We start from the raw sequence: 22,032 nt of genomic DNA, 5'->3' as shown, positions 1-22,032 counted from the left end.
CCTGGAAGAAATTCTGCTCTATTATGCAAGGTGATCTACAGCCATCTCTTTATCTTCTCTGTATGCTGAGCAGCAGGAATAAAGAAAAACAGAGAAAACAAATAAGCCCTGCCAGAGCCAAATGGGCTTCATATGGAGTTAATTCTTGTTTTGCTGTTGCACACACTGAAGTGATTTTTGCCCTCCTCTAATTCATATCTCTGTCTCTCTCAACCAGCACGGGCTTGCACAGATACAGCTGAAACTGGAGTGAGGCCCATGGTCCATAAACATTTCAGCCAAGACTAAAGGTACTCCATAAATGCAGAGTATGGTGTTGTGAGATGTTTCCAGATGAGAGAAAAATGGATTATCCTTCAACTCGGTCAAGAAAAATAACATATTGCAGAACCAGACTCTGGAAACCTGGTTTATGAGAGACAAAGAAAAATATGTCTTGTTCTCCTTGGTAGCAAATGGGGTTCAAATGCTACAGTGTTTGATACAATTTCTTCAAGATTCCTTCTTTTTTTACTGCATAGCAGTGATGACTTTACTAGCTAATTCTTCGTTTTCTCTTCCCCTGCTTTAAATATGGAAAACCAGTAGTTTTGCTCCTATTCCCAGTCTTCTGCCAATGTGGACCAGTTCACTGGCTTAGTGAAGAGCTGATCATACCTGCAGGTGACAAATAACCAGCAAACAGTAGTGGGCAAACTAGCTAAGTAAAGAGAAAAGTAGTGTTTTCTTGTGATGCTGAAGCATGCTTGATCATGACTGAGCTGTTGGGGAAGTTTCTTGTGTTTAAAATGCAGAGCAAGGATTTGGCACTATTAATGCTGGGCTCCCTGCTGCCATATGGCAGATTTTTGTCAAAACAACCCTATTCATTCCTTTAAGGAGATTATGGGTTTGGTAGATAAAGGCAATATATTGATGTAAGATGCTGACTTCAGAAAGGTCTTTTTGTGCTACGTGGAAATTGATAAAGCTTTCAGTGCTGTTCCCAATATCCATAAAGAAGATTTTTAAGTGGGCTGTAATTTGGGTGAGATAGAGGAGCCTTGATTAAATTCCAAAAAGTTAGCTATTACATCCTCATCTTAGGTGTTCAAGCTGGATCTAAAATTTCACCTTAGGTGTTTAAGTTGGATCTAAAATTTTGCTATCATAAGAGCTGAAGAGTTGACTGTGACTTTTTAATTTTTTTTTTTAAGGAAAAAGGGATAAAGACCTCAATATAGACACTGCAGAGGAATTATCAGGGGTAATTGCTTTTTTTATTGTTGCATATAGTGATAACTAGATGGATATTTCAGCTCCACAGACCATACTCTACAGGATGTTGGTAATTTAGACAAGGTGCGTGCATACACCTTCCCCCTTCTGCTGTGCTGGGGGCTGAGCACACATGGCCCATGTAGTCACATGCTCCAAAACTCATCCTAAAGTGTGCTCCAATTTTTTTATTCTTCCAGCCTGGTTTCCATACCTGTCAGTGAGGTCTAAGGGAAAAAAAGAGAGAATATGTGCTTCTTGCAGTAGTCATCAGTTGTTTGGGGAGCTCCCTCAGGTTATGTTCTGTCCCATATGCAGAGAGCCCCAGCTGAGGGCAGGACCCCTTTGTGGTGAGAGGATGACAAGCACATGGTAGGAGGTACTCTCCACCTCGTGAGGCTCTTGGAACTCAAAGCACCTTTTTAATAATCTGAACTCACTGATTTTCACACCAAAGGCAGGGCTTACAGTAGTTTGATCTGCTACAGTGTCCTCTCACTTTGCTTGGGCCAGTTTTTCCAGGAGGTATGAGAAAGAGGTCATGGGAGGGTTGACATAAAGTCCAGGTCCTGTGCAACAGGTGAGTGTAGACCTGAGAAGAGGATTTATCTATAGATCTAGAAATCTGGGGTGCTCCAAGACCAAAATTCCTGTGTATGTAGAAACTCCTGTGCAAAACCTGTGTTTCCTGTCTCTTGATAAGTGAAAGCATCAACCACAAAGTCCATAAAATGCCAAGTTCGGGCAGGAGCACTTGCAAGCATACTGGAGAACTGGTCTGGGGCCTCAGGTTTAGGTATGGTATGGTCTCCTCTGCTGTAGGAAAGGGCTTTTTTGCAGGGAGTATTACCACCTTAGATTTGGTTTCTGAGTGTTTTTAAGAATAAGGGACATGATAACAGCAGATGACGAATACAAAGGGGAGGTCATCAAGGGGCAAGTGGGGGGTACATCCTCTGCATGGCTGGGTGCATCCTTTGAAGACAAAGTGGCTGGTTTAACCCCAGCCAGCAACTAAGCACCACACAGCCGCTCACTCACTCCCACCACCCCAGTGAGATGGGGGAGAGAATTGGAAGGGTGAAAGTCAGAAAACTTGTGGGTTGCGATAAGAACAGTTTAATAATTGAAGTAAAATGAAATAGAATAGTAGTAATAGTAGTAGTAGTAGTAGTAGTAGTGGTAATAATAATATAATATACAAAGCAAGTGATAACTGTACAATTGCTCACCACCCACGGACCGATGCCCAGCACGTCCCCAAGCAGCGATCACTGCCCCCCAGCCAACTCCCCCCAGTTTATATACTGAGCATGATGTCATACAGTATGAAATAGCCCTTTGGCCAGTCTGGGTCAGCTGTCCTGGCTGTGCCCCCTCCCAGCTTCTTGTGCACCTGGCAGAGCATGGGAAGCTGAAAAGTCCTTGATTAGTGTAAACTCTACTCAGCAACAACTAAAACATCAGCGTGTTATCAACATTCTTCTTATCCTAAATCCAAAACATAGCACTATACCAGCTACTAGGAAGAAAAATCAACTCTATCCCAGCTGAAACCAAGACAGGAGAGCACACTCTGTTCCCACCTCCTTCCTTTGGCACCTGAACACCTTAGAAGTACTCAGCTGGGTTATTTTAGGACCCTGAACTGGACCATAAAGGCCAATATGGATAAGACCAGATGTGTTGTCATGGGCAGAGAAAAATGCTTTATCTGTGGTCTTACTACACAAATTCTTCTTTCGGACTCTTATGTGTCTTTGTCCTCTCTGGACTTTCTGTGTGATTAGAAAGTGGTTGAGCAGGATAAAGGATGAAATCCATTTTCCTAACTCTTCCTCGCTTATTTTGCAATGCCAGCTATACTTAGAGAGCAGTCCAGGAATGCCACTGGTCTGTAGAAAGTTACTCCCTTCCTAGTCGCAGTCTGTCACCTCTTTGGTTTGCAATCTGGCAGCAAATGGCCCCTCTGATTTGATGCACCCCAGCCTGAACACCCCTAAACTGGAGGTGCTTGGGGAATGCATCCCTCTGCTGTTACCCAAGAGGTCTGGTCATGGATGAGTGGAGCAAGTTGGTTTTACTCCAGTAACTGGTGGGAGGTTGCCCTGCAGCTTTACAGGATTAATAAGGGACCTCAACAGCAATGTTGTCTTTCTGGTGTGCTCCCTTGAGGGTGCAAGTAACATGCTGGGGACCAGATTGTACCCAGAAGCTGGGAATTCAAAGCTACCACTTGATGACCCAACATCAGGGACTATTTATTCTGCAGACTTCAATGAGGTAGGAGCTCTGATAACGTTCTCCCACTGTGGAAGAAGGCTGCAGTTGCCAAAATAAGCATGCCTTTTTTTCCATCCTTGGTCAACGCTGGTCCTTGATGTCACACATGGGGTTGAGAGGGACTGTGTCTTTCTACTTATTCTAACCTGTGCTTATACACAGCTGTGTACAGGATTGCCACATGGATAGCTGGGGTCACACTTGGCACATCATAAGACATCCCTTGGTAGCCTTCATACACTCCGCAACATTGCCCTGCATTTGCTGTGGATCTGCAATATAATTGTCTTAAGCCATCAGACTTTCAGCTCAAAGAAAGAAACCACAAGCTCAACATGGGACCAACATAAATGTTTGTCTTTAAATAGATTTCACCCTTGAAAATCACCTTCAACCAGGCTTGCTTGCTGGTTACATCCTTTCCCACCTCCCAAGCTTCAACAAGCAGCTCATGTCCAGACCTGAAGCAGTTTCACCTGTAATTGTGGACATTAGGTGCAGCGAGTTATGGGCGTGCTGTTGAGGGATTTCTGAGCTGAAGACCTGAATACCTGGATAGGCTTCAAGCATCCTGCAGGAACAGAGACCAGCAACCTCAGAGTCCGGTTTTGACAGTTTGCCAAGGGGTTTATAGCATATTTGGTATGTCTGGCCTAGTCTGTGACCTTAAGGTTGTCCTTAAGTATCAGTGTTGATGACCAACCTTGGATCTACTTTGCTGTTCTGTGCTATAACCAGAGACCCTTTTTGTGGTCAGCCAGCCAGTCAAAATATTATATCTGTGATTGCTTCAGCGTCATCTCCAGAGACTCTGGATAGTCAACAGGAATCCAGTAGCCAGGAGGGAGATGCTTGATGTGTATTTTGCAATAGGTCAGGTCTAATTGCAATGGGTACGGAGACCATCTGCAGTTTAACAAGCACTGTGAGTTTTTTGTTGGCTCCTGTGACTTTCCCTGGACCTTTCCACCATGGGGCGGTAGATCCATTCAGAGCAAAATTCAAGTTAACAGCTCCTAAAATCTGCAACCCACTGGGCCCCAACTGCTCCATGTTAACAATTAGGTTTTTTTTCCCAAAAGCAGGATGAAAAAGCTACATCAGTACGTGCCCAAGCCCGGACTCAGTCCTTTGCTTTGTTTCTTGAGCTCAGTCACATTAAAGCTATGGGATGGGATGTTCTAGGCAGAGCAATCTGGGTAAGCTGGCACAAACAGCTTCCTGGCTTGTTGGAGCAACAAAATGCCATTGAAGCTGCATAAGGAGGTAACTCAGTGGGATTAGAAAAGCAGATTTTGCTGCTTTCTTAAATGAAAAGCTTTTTAATGGAAGTTAAAAGCTGATTCAGCAAAACTGGGAGAAAACACCACAGCAGGAATTTAAAAAACAGTTTCTGTCAGCCACAGAGTAGAACAATGTGCATCTTTGTTCAAATCACAGATTATGCAGGAATAAAATAATAATTAAAAGGTCTGCTGAATGGGGCTGACATAGTATGCCTTCTGAAGGATACTGAATTAATAAGAGGAATAAATCATTCTTGGTTTACAAACAAACACTTGCTTGTGTGCCCATCTCCCAAGGTGTAAATCAGCTCCTGCTTGCCCCTGACAGTGAGCAGCTGTTTAAATTCTCTGGGTCAGGTCTGGAGCTGGTGTAAAGCAGGTGCTGTAGGTGGCTTTATCCTGCTTGAAAAAAATCAAATTGATAGAGTGAGCAGAGAGCAAAGCTCTGCTATTGTACAACCACCGCGAATTCCCCCCCGAGCATGGCAAGGAGCCTGGCTGGGGAGGACACAGTCCTTCACCTTGAATTCCCAAACTGATCACAAATTTAGGTAAGAGCTGGATACAGTCACCAGCAGATGATAGCAAACCCCTCTACTGCTACCCAGACAGGGATTTTTATTTTATAATATTTACTCTGCCAAAAAAAAAAAATGATGATCCCTTGGGCACTGTTGAAATCATGGTCTCACTGCCAGGCTAAAGCTAGAAATAAACCTGTAATGTTGTATGATGGGCATCTCGGGAGCTGCAACATGTAGAGTGACTTTGGTCCATTCCTGAAGATACTTGGTGCTGCATGGGTAGAGGGACCAAGCTTACCTTGGCAACACAGCCTGGAGAGGACTTGGAAGGAGGGTGCTGGATAAGGGCAACTACTTGCCAGCACCTACCTGGTTGTTCTGCTTTTGTGTCCTCTTTCTGCTAGTCTCAGTGACCTGCAGGAGAGGGACAAAATGCCCATATGCTGTTGTTCTGGCAAGGCATGTCAAAGCTTGTGGTAGATCAATAACAAGACTTCAGTGATTTTTACACAGCCCTTTTTTTTTTTTTTTTGTCTTAAGGCTTATAAAAACTGTTACTCAAAACCAAACTGTTTAAAACTTTACATATGTACAACATGAGAAATAAATTATGTTTTGTCATACAAAAACCACAATATACAAATAGGGCTTTGAAACTACTCTAAGTATGGCACAGTGACAAGTCACACATACTTACCAAAGGCTTCAGTTATTGAAGCCTTTGCATAACAGGACTGTCCAGGGAAGTGGTACAATCACAATCCCTGGAAGTATTCAAAAAACATGTGGATGTGGTGCTTAGGGACATGGTTTGGAGGTGGATCAGGCAGTTAGCTTAACAGGTTGGACTTGATCTCAGAGGTCCTTTCCAACCTTAACGATTCTATGATTCTATAGAACCACGGAAAAAAAGATCTCCAACTGTGCTTGCTTTGGTTGGATTGAAGCTCTACAAGAACTCAGAGAATTGCAGGCCTCAAAAGGACTTGCTAAGTCTTCAGAACTCAGTGCACCATTGGCAACACCTTTTTTGAGATTGCCTTTCTGCATGCCAAAAGTTCAAGAGTTGTTATACCAAGTCTCCTTCCAAAAGGAAAAAAAAAAAAAAAAATCTAGTTCACCTCTGACAAGGTCCACTCTACTGTAGCAAACAGGACAGCTGTAGGGAGTCTGAACAACCCTGTACACTTGACCTGTGCTGGTCTCATCTTCCCACAGCCCATAGTGCTATTGGACCCATGGTAACTCCTACACTAGATGCTAATTTGTTCTTGGCAGCTTTGTCACCAACAGTCTGATAGGCAGTTAGCATGGTTATCTTCTCAGCTCCACTGGCAGGCAGACCAGAAGATCATTGCTGAGGTCTAGATCTGTGAAGATCTCATCTGTAGCCCTGGTTAATGGGAGCAGGCAGGAAATGCAGTGTGTAACAGGTCAAGGTAAGGTTAAATGCACAAACCAGGCTCCTTGGGGAAGGGAGAATGTAGTTTTAGTTATTCTAGGTCTAGGACCACAGTCCATCAATTGCTCCTCAGTTTCTTGCATCTGATCCAAAATGTTTTGTCCTGAAGAGCTAGTTGCTTTAAGTGCTACCAAGCCAGATTTTTGCCAGAGCATTTTTCCACCTGTGTGATCTTCATGCATCTAGGTTGCTCAGTTGTGAGTCTTTAGAGAAGTCTTCAAAGCAAATTTGAGACAGATCTGGGAAAAGCAGAGAGGAAAAAAAATCTAGTTAAATGTAGAAATTAAGAGGAGTAATAAATAATTCCTAAGAACCTCTAGGACACTAAGAGCAGGTTTAGACAGTACAGGTTGGTATTTTATTCTGTCAAAGCAACACTTTGCCCAGTAGCTACTCAATGAGAGCCTGAAGCAGACATTATGCACGGAAGTAGGCTGCAAACAGAAGTTACAGGTCTTGATGCTAGACTCTGCCTGTTCAGATCCATTCAGGGTGGACAGATGTTTGCAGACTCAGTCTCCAAGTAGGGAGATTATAATCTTCCAGTAACTTGGCAGGAATGGAGAGCTGAACAGCAAGTAATTGCTCATGATCTCTGGGAAGAAGGATCATTTCCTAGAAACCATAGTGCTTTGGAGCTCAGATTACTCCTCTGCCTCATGCAAAAGCTGTACTCCACGAGTAAAGCAGGAAGGGCACATCTGCCAGCAATTCTGTTTTATTACAGAGTAGCATATCAAAACAGCCTTTTATTGTATCTGCAGAAATATTTACTTGATCTTTCAAGACTTGTGGCAGAGCAACAAGTTATTGCACAGGGGTTTCATTCACAGAATTGTTTGCTACTGTATGTAGTACAGCTTGCTAGTTTCTGCCAAGCCTGGAACGGTACCAGCTTGCATTTCTGAGCTGAGCTCTTCCACCCAAGAGGGTTGTGCAAAGCATGACTTCCACAGGGCTTTGCTAGCCCTAACAAGCACTTTGTCTCCAGATTAGAAGCTACAAAGTTCTAAGTTTACAAATTGAAATTTAAGAGGCCAAAAGGCTGGGCTTCATCTGAATGAGACAATCATTTAGTCAAATGAACAGGGATTCACTCAAAACATGACTAGAGGCAGTCTGAAGCAATCAAGCTGTCACTGCTGGGACCAGACTTACTGGAAATCATGCTCTGAGGACTGATCCTAGGCGTCTAGAAAGTCCCCCAGAGGTTAAGCAGGGCTGAGATGCTCTAGCAGTGGCTGAATTTGCACTCTCCTGAACCAGAAGAGATTAGCCTAGCTGGAGATGAAGCAGGAGGAGTCAGTACTGTAACATTGTGGCAAGTCCTCAGCTGTGTCTTGCTCATGTAGTTGAGCCCAAACTTGATTAAGAGATCTCTTGGCAGCTTAAGATCTTCTACCAGGCTGAGACGGTCTTTGAGGCAATCCCCTGCACTCCCAGCTTTCCTCTGTTTTACAGGGCAGTTGATAGATGCCTCTAATTAGCCCTCCACTATTGCAAGGGTCTTGAGTATTGTTAGCACCTCATTTTTAGCATCTACCACAATAGCAAGCAGACAGGTTCTTTAGGCCCAGGGATCATGTTGTACCTTTACATGCTTACTCCCAGATTAGTATAAGATGACAAACCAAGATAAGAAGTGAGGATAATATCACCAAGTTAGTGATGGTCATGGCATACATGAGAATTAAGTCTAATAGCTGGGAATCTTGGGCTAGACTTTATTAACTTTTTTTTTTTGAAAGAAAAAGAGGTTCCAGGAATCTAAACAAAAAAACCTGGCTCCACTCATCCCAGTACAGCCATGTGCATCAGACAGGATTTCTCTTAGCCAATTTTCCCTACCTTTTTTGCCATTCCTCTGTGCACTTCGCAAACCAGAGCTCTTTACCAGGAGTTATACTGGTCAGCTGGGAATCCTCCACACAGAAAGCAAACCTAGGAGGAGGAATCAGAAGTCAAAAGAAGGTACCTGTTGTGTCCATGATTAACAAATAACATGTCCTAGAATTAGCTGCAGTCCATATTACAAGTTGTTTGATTTGACATCCTTCCTGTGGAGCATCTTGATACACCATTAGCCTGTTGAATGGCTGTTTTATTTCCTACTTTAATATTTTATTTGGGGATCTTTGCTTCTACTACCCCTATGTTTCATAGATTGTAGAAACTAGGATGCAGAATACCTTACAGATGATAGGTGATGCTTATTTAAAGCTCTGAAAAAGGTGGGAAAATTGTCAATATCAACTGCTGTTCTTTGACAGATCTGGGTTACCTTCAGAACAACATTAACACAAGATTTGGGAGTGCAGTGCTACATGCTTGGCAGCTTTACTACTTGTTGGTTGCTCAGGTAGCTTTCCAATTACAGAGATCTCAGAAGGAGCAATATAGTGCTTAAGGAGTTGGTGTCACCATGTTACTGGTTGCAGTTTTAGGTCTAGCTTGTTGTGCCAAATCAGCACATTATGTATGTAAATAATAGCCATACCCATCTATGTTTCAGTATTTTTGGCGTTGTCAGTACTTTAACCCTTCAGGTATGATCTAAACCATCTTGAAGTAGGCTAATTTAGTTCCCAAGGGCAGGCAAGACAGTGTCACAGTATCTAAATAAAGCAAAAGAACATCTTGGATTTGATCTGCAGCAACTAGTTTTGCTTAAAGCCTAGTTTGCAACCTCCTGCTGGCAAGTAACCCACTCTCCTACACTATGAGGGAGCATTAACTGAAAACACCAAAGAGGAAAGACAGTTCAAGGTACCAGTTAAGTTCAAAACACCAACTTTTCTTGCTAGACTCTGAAAATTTCCCCTTTTGATTGAAGTTTTGAGTCAGCTCACATACAGTCTAACACAATTATTACCTCTGTTGTGTTTCCCCAGATTTCACACGTATACGTCTGATATGCAGTTCCTGGGCAGACTTCACAGGTCGATACCAGTAGCTCCTCAGCTCTTTCCACAGATCATACCATGACTGAGATGTTACCTCCCAGGTGAGCTTTATTTTTAAAAGTTCACCCATGTCCTCTTCAGTATAGACCAGGAAAGTGTTAGTAGCATTTAGGCCAATTTGATCAAGCCTGAAAGACAAGCAGAAACTAAAAATTTCTTCCTTATGGAAGTATGCCAGATGCTTATTCATTCCATGCAAGAAGTTAAACAGAGCCCTTTGCAGCTTATCAAGTGCTCCACATTCAGCTGTTACCAGTTAGTTACTGATTATGCTAAATAAAGTGAGCTTGGATAGCTGGTTCAATACAATGCATCATGTATTTATCTCAGCCATCCTTCCATAGCTTAAAGGTGAATTTCATGCCTTGTGTTTCTTCTGGGAGAGGCTAAAGGAGATCAACAATGCCTCCAGAGATAAAGGTGCTTTCAGACTATATCCAAATGGGGATATAGGGAGGAGTGGCTGGAGAGCTGCCTGGCAGAAAAGGACCTGGGAGTGTTGGTTGACAGCTGCCTGAACATGAGCCAGCAGTGTGCTCAGGTGGCCAAGAGGGCCAATGGCATCCTGGCTTGTATCAGGAATAGTGTGGCCAGCAGGACCAGGGAGGTGATAGTGCCCCTGTACTCGGCCCTGGTGAGGCTGCACCTCGAGTACTGTGTTCAGTTTTGGGCCCCTCACTCCAAGAAGGACATCGGGGTGCTGGAGGGTGTCCAAAGAAGGGCAACAAAGCTGGTGAAGGGTCTAGAGAACAAGTCTTATGAGGAGTGGTTGAGGGAGTTGGGGTTGTTTAGCGTGGAGAAGAGGAGGCTGAGGGGAGACCTTATTGCTCTCTACAACTACCTGAAAGGAGGTTGTAGCGAGGTGGGGGTCGGTCTCTTCTCCCTAGTAACAAGGGATAGGACAAGAGGAAACAGCCTCACACTGTGCCAGGAGAAGTTTAGGTTGGATATTAGGAAGAACTTCTTCACCGAAAGGTTAGTCAGGCACTGGAACAGGCTGCCCAGGGAAGTGGTTGAGTCCCCATCCCTGGAGGTATTTAAAAGAAGGGTAGATGTGGTGCTTGAGGACATGGTTTAGTGGTGGACTTGGCAGTGCTAGGTTAACGGTTGGACTTGATGATCTTAAGGGGTCTTTTCCAACCTTAACAATTCTATGATTCAAATGGTAGAGGGGGGAAAAGCAAAACAAAGTACTTCAACAATGAGCCGTGAAGGCTAATACAGAGAGGACTGGGCATATCAAATTGCTTTCTCAGCAATAAATTATAATTAAGTTAGTGGATGAAAAGGTTTTTGAATGGTGATGAAGCGAGGCTGCTAGGCTCAGATGCAATGCTAGTGTTACCAGAGGAGAAAGAGTAATGCCACCTTGTCTAGTCCCAATGGCCACCTTAGAGCAAGCACAACAGGCCAGCTTGCTTACATTTCTAAAGAGAGAGGTTCAGAGTCTTCATTGGTGCCATGAAGGGTGACGGAGAAAGTGGGGTCAGCCTCCCCCAAGCTGTTGTAGCTGAAGACATGCATTTTCATCTGATAGTGGTAGACTGGAGAGAAACAAGGAGAGCATAGATGGAACCAGCTTTGTTGAGAGACAACATTGCTCAGCATCGCTCTTTGTGAAATAGTGTTGGCTGGCAAAGGCTAGACCCTGTATTTATTGATACATCATTGATCACTTTTTCCTGCCCTTACTGATTACAAAGTTCACATTTACACAACAGCAGCAGGTCCGCTCTGGGGAGGGCTCCCCAAACCTTACACTGCTCTAAGGTTGGGGTGGTCTTGCAAGTATGACATGCATAAGCTGTAGTCCTGCTCAAAAGGCAGAGCGTCCTTATGGCCAGAGCCCTGTTGATTTTACACAGAGGAAGGAGCACAGCAATGCAGCCAGGTAACAGCAAAAGACTAATGCCTGGTGCTGCACTGCTTTGAGGTGATGCTACTCTTCTACATCTTTCCCAACATTGACTTTGGGAGTCTGCTCCTAGAGATGAGTTTATGCTCTTTTTAAGAGGGAAAGTGTACCTTTGAATGGCATGTCAGCTCTTGTTTTTAAGTACATCTTGCTGTTTCTTTTGTTCCGTGTTTTCCTAGCATTGTAGCCAATGCTGTTGCAGCAGTTCTTCCGGCAGCTCAGGCAGATGCCCTTCTTGAAGCAACTGGAATCGGTACATTGAAACGCGAAGCTTTGTTTATCTTGGTTCAAAAGGGAGTCCACGAAGAGGTGCACAGACCGCTCGTGTTCACATTTAACAACTTCACCGATTGCTAGAAAAGCAGAGTTGCAAGGGATACATTTTGTTTAAGCATTTGTCACTCCAGGAGCTGATAAGATACAGTGAGCTATACCTCCTTGTAGCCCAACATGAGTTGAGCATGGCCAAACTTGAACATTTTTCAAACACTAGCAATTCAAGAGGTTAGTGCAAGACACTTGAGGAGGACTTGTCATTTAATGTCTACCATGAAAAGAGATTTAAAGAGGATTCTAGACCTAGCATAAGACGACCATAGTTTATGATCAGGTGTTAGAGTAAAGACATGCTACTTCAGAATTAAAAGCAGGTCTAGTTTCTAGCAACTATCTTGAGTAGTACAGGCAGTTTAGAAGGAAAAAATAGTTTTCTCTGCTCTTGTAAATCAGATCAACCCCTCCCCCCCCCCAGCATCAACCCAAGTCTATTTGTGAGGAGTCTACACTGACCAGAGGCAAAATAAGTAATGAGAACTTACTCCCATAGGCAATTGCTCCCAAGACATCACTTAATCCACAGCCAGGCTGGAAGTCTCCTGCATTGGGGTAGATGTCAACATGGCCTACAGGCATCTGGATCTCAATGCTAACACCTAGTGTTTCCCTTGTGTAGGTGTGTAGGACATCCACAAAGTTAGCATCATCAGGGGAGAGGCGCTTGCTAGGGTCCACTCCTTCAAACATAGGGCCAGCTGGATCTAAGCCTGGTGTTAGACAGTACACAAGATACCAGGTAAGAAATTGGGTTATTTCATACAGAATATAGCCAGGAGCCTGCTGCTAGCAGCCCTTCTAAACAGGTGCTACGCAGACAGTCCCTGCCTCATTGCAGATACTGTCCCCCAAGATCTCTTCACCATGGGCTCACTGAGGGAACAAATGAAGATGTCCCATACCACTTTTGGTGTAATACAACCCAGTAGTAGCACCAGTTTGCTCTACAGTGATGGCTTCAGATTGCCTGTTGGAAGCCATGAGTCTTTGCTAGATCACAGTGAAGAGATACTTCAAGAGGTAGCAGATGACTGAACACCAGAAGAGGTCTAGCACCCCACAGAGACTGTTGGTAGCCAAAGCTGCCTTGGCTACATTTAGTCTATTTTCAGACTGGACATACGGAGGGACTAATACAAGTTTAAGCAGCAGCCAGGTAATTCCTGCATCTAAGATCCCATGATGGGTTTGGGACTCTGAGCCTCACCCACAACCTGAAGCTGTGCTCCTGAGCCATTCCCCAACTTGACTGTTGGGCGATTTTCCTGCTTAACTAAATACAGATATTTATTGCTAGGCTCTGAGGAATTCTCACTGCCAGTGTCGCATTTAAATGCTTAATGCAATCCCTTGTACTATGCCCTAAGTTCTCACATGTTGAAATCGGCTTTCCTCTGGAGTCAGAAGCACTCTCAAAGATATTTTCAGAATGAGGGGTTGGGTTTGGTTTTTTTTTTGACCAAACATCCCATGGGACAAACTGCACCCAATAGCTCTCACTTCCCTTAGTTTATGAGCTATAATTACAAAAACAGTATCACTCAGAGGCTTAGGATTTGGATAGTAAGAGCTTGAGCTGAACTTGTTTTGAACCCACATTTAACTTCAAATATATTCAAGATCAGGTTGTCCTCTGAAAGGTTTTTTCATTGAACCTCCCCTACATTTGGGGTTCAAAATTAAGATACTTTCTCATATCAAGAGACTCCTACTCCCCACTGCTGCCACAGATAGGAAACTTGTCATTTCTGACTAAGCAAGCCCAAAACAAAATCGCAGCAACACAGGAAACGAGCCTCTTCGGGGAAACTCACTGCCTCTAAGGAAAGGCAAGAGACTGCTTAAAAAGCCACTTGCCTGTAATTCTGCCTATTGTCCCATGGAAGTGGTTACCAGCAAAGCCAGCAACGTGGGCGCCCAGGCTGTACCCAATCAGGTGGACATTTGTAGTAAAGATAAGGGCTGGCGACTGGAAGATCACGTGCTGTACGGAAAGAGTTAAGGGTCGACCCTCCCTTGTCTCCGCCCCTTATAACATGACACACCTACTGCTGGGGGTATAAAGCCCGTGTTGGCTGGAGATCTGGCGGGATAACTTTGATGTGTAGTGTTTGCTACGCAGTGGTGACCCCGACGTGATCAGGCAACAGCGATGGAGCTCGTGGAACTCATAAAGGTACTAAAGTCGGTAACGACAAGGGTGCTCAAGAGGGGGTTTGCGGCAAGGCGGTGTCGGCCTGCTGCACGTGGTGTGCTGATGGGGCAGGAATCTCCTGGGAACGAAAAGCCAACAAGTTTAGTTTCGGAGGGGACACAGGCTGGCTGGGAAGGAGTGGCCTGTGGGACACAGACGGAACCGTTGTTACTGGGGGCTGAGCCAACGGAGGAAGGGGAGGTGCAGGGAGACTATGGTGCAGCGGGAACAAAGGAGTCGGGAAAGGTGTTCCCGATACAAGTGGGGAGTTTAGAGCGGCCGCCCACGGAACCTTCGGCACCTCCTGCACCGGCGGATCTGCCACTTCCTCAATACCTCTGGGGCGAGTTGCAACAATGTGTGGAAAGGGAGCTGACTGATAGGTTGCTGGATTGGGTCCCGGGGGCTGATGTGGGATCCCAGCAGTATCGTGAACTATGTGAAGGAAGATGGCGGGAAGGAGAAAAAGAAGGCAAAACACCTGAGGACGCCCCATTGTATCCCAGTGATCGATGAGTGCTGGACACACAGAGAGCGGAGCGCAGGACATTGAGGGGGGGTGGTAGGGCTCCCCCGGCACTGTCAGTGATACCTGAGCCACCAGAGGGAACCCCTATCCCTAGGGCAATGGGAAATCAAACTGGTATTCCCTCACAGTGGAGGGAGCCTGTACACGATTACCCCATGAGCTCTGATAGCAGTGAGGGCGAAGGGGGTGATGAGGGATCCTCGATTGTTGCTCATCTGCCCCCGCTTCCGAGACGGACTAACAAGGTTTCAAGGGAACTCGAGGCATTGATCAGCTGATTGAGAGGGGTGGTGGCAAATGCGGAAAGTCTTATGCCAGGGGGAATGCCGAAAGAGAGGGCAAACGGGACGGATTGGCAGATGATTGCAAAAAACTGTGTCTTGGAAGGAGTGCGATTCCAGGCCCCTCTGATTCAAGCATTTCCTATCCGAGCAGCCCCAGGTGGAGGATATGAGTGGCAACCGTTAGATGCAAAGCTGGTGAAAGAATTGGTCACAACAGTGAAAAGTCATGGATTAAATTCCCCAGAAACCCAAGTCCTACTAGACTGTGTTTTTGCAACGCCACTTGCACCTTTTGATATCATTCAGTTGATGCGGGCCGTATTGACCCCCTCGATGATGGTATTGTTTAGGGAGGAGTGGAGGAATCGGTGCACCCAAGTTGTTATCGAGGCGCAACAGGCCAACCATCCCATGGCAGGAGTGACTTTAGAGCAGCTGATGGGTGAAGGGCAGTTCGCAACTCCTCAGGCACAGGCTCAGCGAATGCGGGGGCGCGATTTTGCTGCATCTTCGAAAGCTGCCCAGGAAGCGATACGCATCATCGCGGCCCTTGATAAAAGGGAGCCTCCATGGGTCCAAATACGGCAATCGTTAAGTGAGCCCTTCACAAAGTTTTTAGACCGGCTGCAAGCGACGCTCCAGGTTGCTCGACTTCCTGAGCAGGCTAAGGAGGCGATATTGCTTGACTGTGCACGTACGCAAGCAAATCCACAAACCGCGGTGTTGCTAAGACAGTTACCCATAGGGACCACGCTTTCACAGATGATTCGTTATGTGCTGGAACAGGAACAGGCGCAAAGTATGCAACCAGTAGTGGCTGTGGTCCATGCGGCCTGTCGAGATGCACGACTTATGTGCCATAAATGTGGGGGGCAAGGACACATGGTGCGACAATGCCCTTCAAAAATAAACACCCCCGGAACAGGGGAAGGAGAGAGAGACCTACGATGCTGGCGCTGCGGGCGACTAGGCCACAGAGCTCGACAGTGCAAATCGGGGAGTCAGCAAAGGAGACCGGGCTGGGGAAACGAGAAGAGGGGATGGCTGAGGGCCGTGCCATCCCCACCTGCCCCAGTGATCAGCTCAACAGGCCCGACGACAGCAGCGCAATGTATGGCACAGGGAGTCTCTCCTTCCCCGGGACCAGCACAGTCGCCTGCGGTCCCAATGATGCAATATCCAACTCAGCTGCCTTGGGGAGATGGGAGCGCGCAATAGAGGAGGCTGGGGATAGAGCCTCGCCGTATGTGGCACTCACCCTAAACATGACCACACGACCAGAAGTAGATATTATAGTTACCCCATGGCTCCCAGAGTTGGGGGGAACACCACGCCTCGTGTTAAGAGCCCTTTTAGATACAGGAGCGGATGTTACAGTAATCCCATCACATCTATGGCCAGATGATTGGCCACTCGAACCGAGAGGTTCGCTGCAAGGCGTGGGAGGCATGCAGACCTCGCATCCAAGCAGGAACCCAATGCAAATTATGTTGAAGGATCCGGAATCCGGACAAGCTAGGGTAGCATGGTGTAACCCTGTCATTGCTGAGTTACCCATTGTCATCTTGGGACGATGTTGCTTGCAGAAGATTAATATAGTGCTGCGTACAAATTTATCATAATGGCCACTGCCTGTGTCCGCCCATTAAAACTCACCTGGTTGACAGATGATAAACCAGTGTGGGTAGAGCAGTGGCCATTGACAGAGGAAAAGAGGGCGGCTGTTCGACAATTGGTACAACGCGAACTTGACGCAGGACACATCGAACCCTCTACAAGTCCCTGGAACACCCCCATTTTCGTGATAAAGAAAAAATCGGGAGCGTGGCGACTGCTACATGATCTACGCGCAGTTAATGCACGTATACAAGACATGGGCCCGCTACAAGCGGGCCTCCCTTCTCCGGCCATGGTTCCACCTGACTATCAAATAGTGGTTATAGATATTAGAGATTGCTTTTTTAGTGTTCCCTTGCATGAAGAAGATAGAGTACGCTTTGCCTTTACTGTTCCTGAGCCTAACAATCAACACCCGTGCGCCAGATATCAATGGAAGGTGTTACCCCAGGGCATGAAAAACTCACCAGTCTTGTGTCAAATTGCTGTAGCTGCTGCGATACGCCCTATTCGAGAAAATTTCCCTACGGTCATCATTTTCCATTACATGGATGATGTGTTACTGGCGTCCAACCAAGAGGAGTTACTGGAAAAGGCACGCGTGCAGCTGATAGTCAGTTTGGAGCGACATGGGTTACACATTGAGCCTTGGAAAACACAGGTAGGGCGTGCAGTAAAGTATTTAGGTACTCAACTGAGGCCACGAAGCGTGACAGCATAATCATTTGAAATTCGGACTACAGTGACAACACTCCATGAGGCACAAAAATTAATTGGACGACTATTGTGGCTTAGAAACTTTATTCCAATATCTGAGGCAGAAATGACTACCTTATATCAACAACTCCTGAAAGGAGGAGATTCCCCCCTAGCTCCAAGGACTCTTTCAAGAAACCATCAGGAGATTCTTAGGACAATTATGGAGCGAGCCCAGCAATGGGGTCTCGCTCGATTTACACCTGAACAACCGGTCACTGCCCTGATTTACATGACCGATACCGCTGGCCATGGTTTACTAATTCAAAATAATGGTGAAAAAGGCTGGCCTTTTGCTTGGTTGTATCAAGGCAAACCAAAGACGGCTTTAATTTCTTGGCCAACATTATTATCCCAGCTTATTCTCCGCTGTCGGAGGCAAACTCAACACTTAACAGGGAAGGACCCGGAGGTCATCGCATTGCCCTGTTCTTTGGCACAGTGGGAGTTGGTACTTCCACAAGTGGGGCTCCTGCAAGCGGCGATAGCTGAATTTACAGGTCGTATTGAAGGTCTAAGACCACACCCCTGTGGGGAGATAATCCAGGTACTCCATTTTTTGCCAGCTAGTGCCATAGTTGAACAACCCACCGGAGGCCGCACAGTTTTTACCGACGCGTCATCGATTACTGGGAAAGCTGTCGTTACATGGCAGGAGGATGGTCAGTGGACCCACATTAGTTATCAAGATCAAGGGCAATCCGTGCAGTATCTTGAGGCCAAAGCGGTATGGATGGCTCTCACTCAATGGCCCGAAGAGGCCTTGGATCTAATCACAGACTCTTGCTATGTATATAAGTTACTGAAGAAGTGCCGATGGGCACTTGGGGCAACGTCAGAGATTGCCGGAATGTTGCTCACCGCACTGCAAATGAGAACCGCTCCTGTCTGTCCTATCCATGTTAATAGTCATAGTTCCATACCGAGTTTTCTTTCTGCTGGGAATGAAATAGCGGACAGCTTAGCAAAGAGCGTACTGGCGGTTGAAGAAACTTCTAACCTAAGGCGAGCTTTCCGCCTGCATGAGCTACTCCACTGTGGAGCTCGCGGTTTAGCTAGGCTCGCTGGCATTACGTTGCAAGATGCTCGCTCTGTGATTGCTGCTTGTCCTGTGTGTTCCAAAGGTCCCCTCTGGGAGGCAGGGGTAAACCCTCGAGGGTTGCAGCCCAACCAAATATGGCAGTCTGATGTTACAATTTATGAACCCTTTAATCCACGTAAGTATCTGCATGTCACAGTCGATACCTGCAGTGGAGTTATTTTAGCCACTATGCATGCTAAACAAAATGCTCTCGTAGTTATTTTACATTGGCAGGACTGTATGGCGCAACTTGGCATCCCACAAAAAATTAAAACAGATAATGGAGCGGCATATGTCAGCAAGAAGACAAAGGACTTTTGCGCGCGCTGGGATATTCAGTTGAGTCATGGCATTCCCTATAACAGTACGGGCCAAAGCATTGTAGAACGCGCGCACCGCACATTAAAAGAGTTACTCGACTGACTAAGGGAGGGGGAAAATATAAGCCCAGGAACAGGGGTTCCCCCTCCCCTTGACCCTCCCTTATTTCGGGCACAGCGTCTGTTGACGACGGCACTAATTACCTTAAATCATACCATTCGAGGGAACACCTATAAAACCCAGACTGCAACCCAGGCACATTTCCGGCTCGATGAGAACAAAGGGCCTTACCCTTTGGTTCAAGTACGGGACCTGCAAACCCGTGAATGGGGGGGGCCTTATTCCCTCCGTTGCTTGGGACGTGGGTATGCGTGTGTGCAAACCGAGAAAGGGACGCTAGAATGGGTACCCAGTCGAAATATTTGACTGTATAGACATTAATCAATCTATTGAGTCTTATCTTGACAGGTTACCATTTCCCTATGCATCCTGATGGTGTGGGGGAGTAATGAGGGAGCCGCGACGAACTACTGGCTGGACTGGGCAAAATCTATGAACGTAACGGATGCGTGTCTGTATAAGTCTTACCATATATCAATTATTTTACACGCAGCTTCCCCAGCAAGATCCAGAACTACTGGAGCTAAGGGAGGGGGAAATGTAGTAAAGATAAGGGCTGGCGACCGGAAGATCACGTGCTGTACGGAAAGAGTTAAGGGTCGACCCTCCCTTGTCTCTGCCCCTTATAACATGACACACCTACTGCTGGGGGTATAAAGCCCGGGTCGGCTGGAGATCTGGTGGGATAACCTTGATGTGTAGCGTTTGCTACACACATTCTTGAGCTGGAAGAGCAGGTTCTCCTGCAAGGAAAAAAAAAAAAGATATCCCCCCCCCCCCAGTCTTTCAGGGCATCTGGCACCGCTCCTATGTGCAGGACTCTCAAATCCAATTCTAAGAATAGATTGGAAAGATGGGGCAGACAAGCATGCTTCGTTCTTTATTTTGTCAAGACAAGTAAAAGTTGAATGGTTTGGATGGCACTTGTGGTGTGCCCCCAGCTTCCAACCCCAATTATGATATTCTTTGTTTAAGCAGCATCTGGAGCAGCCTTTCCCCAGGGAGCTGCCAGCAGACCTCAGTACTGGCCACAGACTTAAGTGCTAAGCATAACACCGTGGACCTTTTCCTTCTCCTTTTCCACCCTCTTTGAATGCCCAACTCCTAAGTTCACGTTGCTCAGACAGGACTCCTAAATTTGAAGTCCGCTTCAACATCACTGATTCGAGCACACTGCAAAGCAGCATCTCCTAGGAAAGGTCGCACAAGGGCTGAGCGCAGCACCTTAGCTATGAGCCATTGCCCCACCAAGCCTTGGGCTTTGGATTACACCAGAGTCTTCCCCACTTGTAAGCATTGGAGCTGGTGTATGCTCTGTTCTCTTGTGCAACAGTCCCTCATGGAGCATTACAACAGAGACTGTTCTTAACTCTCATTACCTGTAACCAGTCAAGCAGCCTGGCTATGCTTTTTCCAACAATCTGTGTGTTGTTCACAGCATCGGTATAGAGCTGGTGGGCAAGCGAAAGCCAATCCACCACAACCATGTTGGCATCCTTCTCCCTCTCCTGAAGAGCAAATACCAAGCTGCCCAGCCAGGTTTCCAACATGCCACTCATCTAGAAAGAGATTCAGGTGGTAGTTTCCAGCTCACAGGACCCAGATTACATATTCACAGTTGTTACTTGTATATCATTTACATATTGTGCTCCAGCTATATGCTCCTCTGCAAACCCCACTACTTCTCAGCACTGCACTAACGGTGTAAGAAAAATGGGGTTTGAGAGACTCTTGATGTAATTAGCCACCTTGCCTTTTAAGGCAGGAGGGAGAGGCATTTGTTACATGCCACCTTATTGATCTTTTTCTCAAGAGTTTCAGAAATTCTGATGGATTGCACAATTATTTTCCAGTCCTGCCACCACCATTTGCAGGTAGAGTTGCTAAGTCCCCTAGTGTCACATGCTCAGCCACATCAAATGCAGAAGAAGAAAGTCTGATAAAGTCTGCCTTCTTTCTTCATTGAGGAGCCCACATAGCAGAAGTCAAGACTGCAGACACACAGCTAAGATTACAGAAAGTCTATGTGTGTCAAGCCATGTGGTCATAGTATAGTGGTTGGTTAGCTGGATTTTAGGGAAAATATCACATTCCCTTTACCATGTTCATGTTATACAGACATGAAGCGATCTTGGGCAGTTGTGAATGAGTTGGGTGATTTCACAGAGTTCTTAAGTATGACCCACATCACTTTTGCTCCAGAGACCTCAGGTGCACCTATTAAGAGGCCATAGTACTCAAAACATGAAAAGTTGTCCCAAATCCCACATATTCTAGAGATTATTGCACACAGACCATTTCCAGGACAGTTTGCTCTCTCCAAGTGGATCAATTGAACACTAAGTGTTGCCTAGAGCCATGCAGGATCCTCCATACTTACTGTCCAGCCGTGAATGATGAAGGTCTTAGCTGTCACATTGAACCTGCAGTCTTCCAGACACTTTTGCTGGCCGATGGTGAGCATGCAACCATCCTCTTCAGTGTCCAGCGAGGAGCGGAGGTTAAACTTCACCTATGGCTTCGGTGCCGGCAGAGGGCCCTGTGTGTCCTCCAGCAGCTGGGCTATGGTGGCATCTGCAAGCCAGTGAAGGAGGAAGGGTCAACAAAGCGCCGCTGGGCTTCAGCCTCACCTGCGAGAGGGGAACCTGCTCCGCGTACCCCGCCGCGGCTCCCCGTGTCTCACGTGGGACCGCGCTCACCCACCTCCTCCCACCAGCGCACCCTCCGCCACCCACGAAGCGCCTCCTGCCGCGATGCAACAGGTCACGCTGGTGCACAGCAGGAGGACGAGCCTCCTCATCAGTCGGACGGACGGTGAGCCGGAGCTGTGAGGACCGGCTGTGCTCGGCGGGGCGCTTTAAGGGGCCCAGCGGGGCGGTGCTCGTGGCCCGATGGGGCCGGCCCGCAGCGCCGCTCCCATTAGTCACGCCCTCCCTGACGTCACGGAGAGCTTGAATGGAAGGGCCAAGCGGGGGCGTGGCGTGGCGCGGTGCTCACGCGTGGTGCCGGCCGCGGGAGCGCTCGGCGTGGGGAACCCTGCGGTGTGCTGCGGGGGGTGCCGGGCCAGGTGGGGGTGTTTGGGTGGGTGAGCCCGCCGGGGTGGTCAC

General features: G+C 46.7%; 1 protein-coding gene across 4 annotated transcripts; it reads right to left on the bottom strand.

Annotated features, from left to right (window-relative positions):
• Positions 1–2,541: 2,541 nt before the first annotated feature.
• Positions 2,542–21,889, bottom strand: LIPG (lipase G, endothelial type). Of its 4 annotated transcripts, none has more exons than XM_087760469.1 (9): positions 21,629–21,889; positions 21,306–21,499; positions 20,305–20,484; positions 12,509–12,733; positions 11,801–12,043; positions 11,199–11,319; positions 9,685–9,903; positions 8,661–8,753; positions 2,542–7,051 (listed from the first exon to the last, which is right to left on the bottom strand). In XM_087760469.1, the coding sequence occupies exons 4-9, from the start codon at positions 12,711–12,713 to the stop codon at positions 7,030–7,032; spliced, it is 903 nt and encodes a 300-aa protein (XP_087616595.1). In that variant the 5' UTR covers positions 12,714–12,733; positions 20,305–20,484; positions 21,306–21,499; positions 21,629–21,889; the 3' UTR covers positions 2,542–7,029. The 4 variants fall into 4 exon arrangements, 3 of the variants coding, with proteins under 3 accessions (XP_087616595.1, XP_087616597.1, XP_087616596.1); XM_087760471.1 differs by having other exon boundaries at positions 21,647–21,889; XM_087760470.1 differs by lacking the exon at positions 20,305–20,484.
• Between the last annotated feature and the right edge of the window lie 143 nt (positions 21,890–22,032).

Source organism: Nipponia nippon, unplaced genomic scaffold (genome assembly GCF_047370975.1).
Source record: "Nipponia nippon isolate SJK-2023a ecotype South Korea unplaced genomic scaffold, ASM4737097v1 scaffold_22, whole genome shotgun sequence".
Lineage (NCBI taxonomy): Eukaryota > Metazoa > Chordata > Aves > Pelecaniformes > Threskiornithidae > Nipponia > Nipponia nippon.
The sequence above is the reverse complement of the archived record's forward strand: the minus strand, read 5'-3'. Positions and strand labels throughout refer to the sequence as shown.

Excerpts from the sequence above, each read along its gene's own strand:
- LIPG (XM_087760469.1), bottom strand. The coding sequence starts at position 12,713 with ATGTTTGAAGGAGTGGACCCTAGCAAGCGCCTCTCCCCTGATGATGCT. Across the intron at positions 12,044-12,508 it reads GGGAGCAATTGCCTATGGGA|CAATCGGTGAAGTTGTTAAA; the intron begins GTAAGTTCTCAT and ends CTGCTTTTCTAG. Across the intron at positions 9,904-11,198 it reads GAACCTCTCTCTTTAGAAAT|GCTTGATCAAATTGGCCTAA; the intron begins GTAAGCAAGCTG and ends CTTGTCTTTCAG.